Genomic DNA, 6,621 nt, shown 5'->3' with positions numbered 1-6,621 from the left:
CCTCTGTGAGCTCAGCTAAGTGTGATGCTGAGGCCCGAGCGCGGCGTCCAGTGTCCTGGGCAACCCTATCAACTTCCGGTTTGAGGCAAGGCCGTGGTTGGCTAGAGGCCACATTTCCGCCACGTGACCCGGGCAGGCGCCCTGCGTGTGCGAGGGCGCGCCTCCGCTGCCGGCTACACCCGGCGCGTTCAGAAGTTCTAGTCCTCCGCCCGGACTAGGGCCTCCCCCGGGAAGGTGGCGCCAGCCGAGACCGCCGGCTCTGGAGGCGCGGGGCCGGGGCAGGGCTTGGAGTTCTCGAGACTCCTCTGAGAAGCCGGACGGCAGCAAGACCGCTGCTCGCGAGCCTCCAAGCTGGAGCTGGAACTGGAACCCTGTGGGGCTGGGGCCCAGGCTGCCGGGCAGCGGCTTTTCCCGGCCGAAGCCCCAGCGGAGAATGAGCCGGAGGCGGTGGCGGGCTCCCGGCGGAGCGGCCGGGCTGGGAGCATGCTGCGCTGGTTCATCACCGTCCTCCTGTGTGCCGCCTTCCTGGGGCTGGTGAGAGCCGGGGCTGGAACCCTCCCAGGCCGAGGCGTGAGCAGAAGTCCTGTAGAGAGCGCGGCCTTCCGAGCTCCTGTCTCGTTTCCGCCGCTTGCAGACTGGGTGTCCTTGGGCTCCTTAATCTGCCGGGGCCTCAGTTTCATAATCTGAAAAATGGGCACAATTATAATCTTAGAGGGCTATTGTCAAGTGTGAAACCGATTTTCGTAAAATATTTTCCAGCACCAGCAAACCTTTCTACCTCTCCTCCGTGGGGTCGGGGGGATGCAAGAGGGGTTGCCAGGTTTATAGCCTCCCCCGAAGCCCCCCCCCCGCCTCCTGCGTTCACCCAACCCCCAAATTATTGCACAAAGTTGCTCTACTGGTTTTTTCTCTTCCTCGGCTGACCAAATTCACCCCTTATTTTTGCAGGTGGGGAAATAGACCCAGAGAGGGAAAGTGACTTTTTTTCGGACGACACAGCTGGTTAAGTGGTTGAGCCAGGAATAATGTCTCTTATTCTGCCTACAGTTTTATGTAAAACAAAATTTCAGGTCCTTCAGTGTTTTTCTAAGAACAAACTGCAAGGCTAGTTTGGCCTTTTGCCAACCCCTTTGGCCGCCCTGTGGTCACTTGTCTTAAATATTGGGATTCTGGGGAGTTGGGAGGGTGAGTCCTCTGAGCAGAGTCACCTGTGACCACTTAGTGTCTCTTCCTTTGAGCCACGCTTGATTCTTAGAGTATTTGTATTTGAAGAAACGTCACTGCAGATGATGTGCCAGGTCCTTTTAAGTGCTTTGCAGGCGGGAACTAATTTGGTTACAGCTGGGGCGCAGCCTTCCCTTCCTGTACTAGGCACTTACTCTGCACCTGTGCCCAAGCTTGCCCATAGCTGGGGACTGCTCAGGCCTGGAGAGGGGCTACACCCAAGCGTTTAGAGCAAATTCGTGCAATTAGAATCACTTATTCTTGAAATGTAGACCGATTGGAAACATTTTTTGTGTGTCCAGCGAATTTCCTGTGAAAGCCAACTGCAGCCCCTAATTTTTGCTGAAGTTACATGTCTTTGAGTAAAATTTTATTTTTAAAGTCATTGCATACACGCATATGTAATATTCTCTAAGGAAGCCTTACAGACAGTACTCCTGAGGCTTTGGTTTTCTTTGAAGAAAAATGTAGATTTAGAAACATTCAAATTGTTTATCTCTTACATGTTTTATATGTGTAGTTCAGAGGAAGGACCCCATGTACATCCAGAAATATTGCTGTTTTAACAACATCAAAAAATGGGGATAATATTTTGATGGTTTGTTAACTTAAATTTTTAACCTCAAAATTCTGGTGTTATTTGTGCGTGCAGTATATTTCAGACTATTCAAAACTATTTCATAAATTTTTTAATGTTACATTTTACTGTTAATACAAATACTGTAGTTTTTTTCTGGTATTGTTCAAAAAGGAAACAGAATTGCAGCAAAGAGCCAAAAGAATTAAAGAATTTTGTAAAAATCGAGAGTTGTCAAAACTAGAAAAGCACTAGGACTTGGCACACCAGAAATGGGAGTCTATAGCTCTACTCGTACTAGTATTTTCATTATGAATTTTACTGTGGGGCTTAATCTCCTACATTACATTGAAATCCCCTCCTCCCTTTTTAATACTGAAAAACAGCTACCACCTGGATAGACATTATTTTAGTGATTGTAAATGAAAACTTCTGTCTTTCTAAATTTTAGGGAATGAGTGTCGCTATACTGGGACCCACGTTTCAAGATTTGGCAACAAATGTGAACCGCAATATCAGCAGTCTTTCTCTGATTTTTGTGGGCCGTGCCTTTGGATATTTGGGTGGCTCTGTGATTGGTGGAGTTCTTTTTGACAGTATGAATCATTTTCTTCTTTTGGGTAAGTAAACAACAATTTTCGCTTCTTTGTGACTTTCGAGGAATCTACAGTTTGTTTATAAATATGAAACATACTGGCTTGCAGAATGGTTGACAACTTAAGGGTAGTGTTTAGGTATCCTCAGTGGAAGTAAGGTTTCCCTGGTGCCTGCTTTCATCTTGGCAGTTACTGGGAATCCGGTCTAAACCCCTCTGGAAATTTAGATTAGCCCTGGAGTGTGTTAGCGATCCTTAGCCTTCCCGACCTTCATTGTAGTTTAGGCACCACCACTGGATAACATACAAGTTGTCCAAAGAGCTCTGATTGTCAGGGTTTAGGGCAGATCTCCTGGGGCCATAGATCAGAATAAACTCCTTGAACCTCCCCAGATTAGACCCTGGACTGAGAATGAGGTGGGAGGGGATGGTGGGTGAAATGATGAAGGCTCAATTTTTGTCCCAGCTGCCCCATGTTAATGATTACCCCAGGCCTCTCTACCTCACTCTCAAAATAGACGGCAAAGCTTTTAACTTACTCTTTTTTTGGATAAATTGACATGTTTAAAGAAAATCTGGATTAATGTGATAAAACTGCTTTGGACGTAAGGAGATAATTTACCATTGTTGATGAATGAGTAAATAATCTCTCTGATTTCCATAGTGTGTCGAAAGAGTATACTTCTTATATTTCCCTCCCTATTCCCCAAATTTGTTTAATACATTTCTACTATGAACTACTATAGTAATTGCATTTAATTTTTGTCTTTTTTATTTTTTACCTCATATCTAAACATCTCTTTAGGTTGTTAAATATGAAACATTTAAATGAATAATTTTTGAGCTCTGTTTTGCTATAAAACTGCCTTGTGGTATAATGTATGGTTTGATTATTAGCAGTACTAGAAATGTACTTATAGTAGAATAACATGTATTTTATAGTCCATAAAGATGATAAAAGCTTTTAAATGAAATAACTGTTAGTAGAAGCTAAACCTCTCATCTACTCATTATTACTCAATTTTAATTTGACCTGTTTTTACATTTTTGGGAGTTTTTATGATGTTGTCTTGATCCATAACCCTTTCCCATAAATAGTGTTTTTTATAGCTGACTTTTACTTTTCTTCTCAGGGATGTCAATGTTTGCTACCACAATTGGTCTTTATCTTGTTCCATTTTGTAAGGCCGCGGTGTTACTGATTGTCATGATGTCCATCTTTGGTGTTTCAGTTGGCATCCTGGATACAGGTCAGTGAGCCCTTCATTGTCAACTCTGGGAGTAGGGACTTTCTACTAGAAAAAGTAGAGCATATGATATTAAATTGTCACTTGCAGTGTCCCCTAAAATGACACTGACCTACTGAGTTGGTCATGGGGTCTCCAGGTCAGAACCACCTTTCCGGCAACTACTCTTCTTGCCAAGTAGGGTGCCCATTTTTGAGCAGCCAACCACAGAGTGAATTCAGAGAATTTTGTTCTTTGAGAGATTGTTGATTTACAGTATCTAAACAGGGAAGGGGCCCCCATGTGGGTAATCACAGTGCAGATGAGCAGGTTTTCATTTCGGGATAGAACTTTATCATTGTAATATGGCAGGAATTGACGGGTTAATAGAATAAACCAAGTTTGGAACCATTATTTGGCTGAGGAAACATAGAAGCAGCTCTCCAATTTAAAATGCACTCTGCCTTTTGAATTAAGAGAAACCTGTGCTGTGTATTATTTCCCTTCTTTTCTTATTCTCTCAAAAGTTCCTGCCCTCCTGCAGGAGATCCTCTCCATGTATCTTCATGTCTTTTAAAACCTACTAAATAACATACGTGACATTTGTTCACCCCTGAAACCAACGTTCTCCCCCTCTTCCTATTATTTGATAGGTTGGGGAAATATTTTTTTACTTGGGGCTTAATTTGGTTGTGAAATTACAGGATGGAATTGTGTGGAATTGTATGTTTATCTGCAAATATATTAAAAAGAAAGAGAGAAAACACAAGACTTGAGGCTTCTTGCCTTTCACCATGTAGATACATAGACAGTGTAACTGAGTGTGTTAGAAGGTGTCCGTGTTCCTTGTTTCCTGCAATGGGCACAGCAGAATCCTGTAATGTTCAGGTTCCTGAACATGTGTTTTGCATCTGCCATATACATAAATAATTTTCTTCAAGTGGCTACCGATTGCAGGTACAGAAAAATTTGGTAATTTGGCCACTATCTGATGATAATATATATTTAAAATGTTTTAAAATAACTATATAAATATCCTTCCCTACCCCCACCCCTCCTATCCCTGATATTAGAACTATATTATAAAAAGCCTTGGGCTAATGTACTTGGCTCTAGGAAATAGTGGTTTATTAGCTTGTAGAATCCCATTTGTGAGTGTGTGATGTTCCAGTGCTTAGAGTTAGCTGGTGGTATTGGTGAGTTAGAGTTTCTTAATCATAGAATTGACTTAGTTGCAACAGTTGATAACTTAGAATATTATAATCCTTGTGCCATGTAAAATAGACTCATCTATTTTGAACTTTTTTTTACTAAGTTACTATGATTAAATCATTTTCCCCATCTTTCATTGGTAGGTGGTAACGTCCTAATCTTGGCTATTTGGGGGGACAAAGGAGCCCCCCATATGCAGGCCTTACACTTCAGTTTTGCCTTGGGTGCCTTTTTGGCTCCCCTGCTGGCTAAATTGGCATTGGGCAGGATGGTGTCTGCTGAAAACCACACAGAGGCTGACTTTAACCATTCTGCCCTCAACCAGTCATCTGAAGCTGACTCAGAATCTCTGCTTCGAATACCTGACGATGTGAATTTACTGTGGGCTTACGCTGTTATCGGTACTTATATTTTTGTAGTTTCTCTCTTTTTTTTTGCTCTGTTTGTAAAGAAAAGCTCAAGGCAGGATAAAGCAAAAGTATCTACTCAGAGGTTTCGAAGAGCTAAATATCACAATGCCCTCCTTTGTCTCCTTTTTCTGTTCTTCTTTTTTTATGTTGGAGCCGAGGTAACATATGGCTCTTACGTTTTCTCCTTTGCAACCACCCATGCTGGCATGAAAGAAAGTGAAGCGGCTGGGTTGAACTCCATCTTCTGGGGGACCTTTGCAGCCTGCAGGGGTATGGCAATCTTTTTTGCTACATGTTTACAACCTGGAACCATGATTGTGTTGAGCAACATTGGCAGCCTGGCTTCATCTTTATTTCTGGTGCTTTTCGACAAGAGCCGAGTTTGTGTCTGGATAGCAACTTCAGTGTATGGTGCCTCAATGGCAACCACATTTCCCAGTGGTGTGTCTTGGATTGAGCAGTACACGACCATCCATGGGAAAGCTGCAGCATTTTTTGTAGTCGGTGCTGCCCTGGGAGAAATGGCTATTCCTGCAGTAATTGGAATTCTTCAAGGAAAATACCCTGATTTGCCTATAGTTTTGTACACCTGTTTGGGGTCATCAGTAGCCACTGCTGTTTTATTTCCTGTGCTGTATAAATTAGCCACCTTGCCTATCAGTCGTCAGCATAAAGAACACAGTAAAAGCGAGGACCAGAAAGCTTTGCTCTCTAGCTCTGGGCTAAATGACTATGAGGAAGAGAATGAAGAAGAAGATGCGGAAAAATGGAATGAAATGGACTTTGAAGTGATCGAAATGAATGATACAATGAGGAATTCTGTAATAGAGACATCTAGATATATTTTGATGGAGCCCACAGCTGACGTCTCCAACCAATCCCACTCAAATGCATTAATGTTTGAGTCCTCTCCGGTTAATATGGGCAAGTCCCCTGTGAATCACCTTGCAAGAAACCAGGACAAAAGGGACTAAGAGCTAGAGAAGATGAATTATTTACTGACTTCCCTGAATAATCACCAGTTCTAAAGAGGCCAGTCAGAGCAAAGCATAACAGATTTTCAACAAGCTTTGGGGGTCAAAATTTCTAGGTCCAAGTATAGCAAATGCTAAAAGGTTTTGAAATGTTTTGTCATTCCCAGAGCCTTTCGTAAAGAACCAATGATCTCATACAACTGGATCCTGTTGTGAGGCTAGCGTTTGGTGGCATGTGGCTGATTAGGCAATATTTTCTGGTCTCAGAGTGTGCAGAGAAGGCATTTGTTTTTGAGAAGTTGGGTGCCATTCAGATAGAATGAAACTGTTTAGTAGTTGAATTGGTTAGCTGAACCAATTATCCGTCGTCAGTATTCTGCCAGGGAAGTTGAGGAGAATCATT

At 42.8% G+C, this 6,621-nt stretch overlaps 1 protein-coding gene across 1 annotated transcript; it reads left to right on the top strand.

Moving 5' to 3' along the window:
• Positions 1–252: 252 nt before the first annotated feature.
• On the top strand, positions 253–6,413 carry MFSD4B (major facilitator superfamily domain containing 4B). Its single transcript, XM_004264853.4, has 4 exons — positions 253–534; positions 2,253–2,421; positions 3,530–3,646; positions 4,978–6,413. Exons 1-4 carry the CDS (start codon positions 484–486, stop codon positions 6,216–6,218), a joined length of 1,578 nt encoding a protein of 525 aa, XP_004264901.2. The 5' UTR covers positions 253–483; the 3' UTR covers positions 6,219–6,413.
• The last annotated feature ends 208 nt before the right edge of the window (positions 6,414–6,621 follow it).

Source organism: Orcinus orca, chromosome 12, assembly GCF_937001465.1.
Source record: "Orcinus orca chromosome 12, mOrcOrc1.1, whole genome shotgun sequence".
Classification (NCBI taxonomy): domain Eukaryota; kingdom Metazoa; phylum Chordata; class Mammalia; order Artiodactyla; family Delphinidae; genus Orcinus; species Orcinus orca.
The sequence above is the reverse complement of the archived record's forward strand: the minus strand, read 5'-3'. Positions and strand labels throughout refer to the sequence as shown.

What these genes read in the sequence shown, in the direction of transcription:
- MFSD4B (XM_004264853.4), top strand. Translation starts at nt 484, where the DNA reads ATGCTGCGCTGGTTCATCACCGTCCTCCTGTGTGCCGCCTTCCTGGGG. An exon ending in GTGCCGCCTTCCTGGGGCTG is followed by an intron (nt 535 to 2,252) that starts GTGAGAGCCGGG and finishes TCTAAATTTTAG; the next exon opens with GGAATGAGTGTCGCTATACT. An exon ending in GAATCATTTTCTTCTTTTGG is followed by an intron (nt 2,422 to 3,529) that starts GTAAGTAAACAA and finishes TTTTCTTCTCAG; the next exon opens with GGATGTCAATGTTTGCTACC.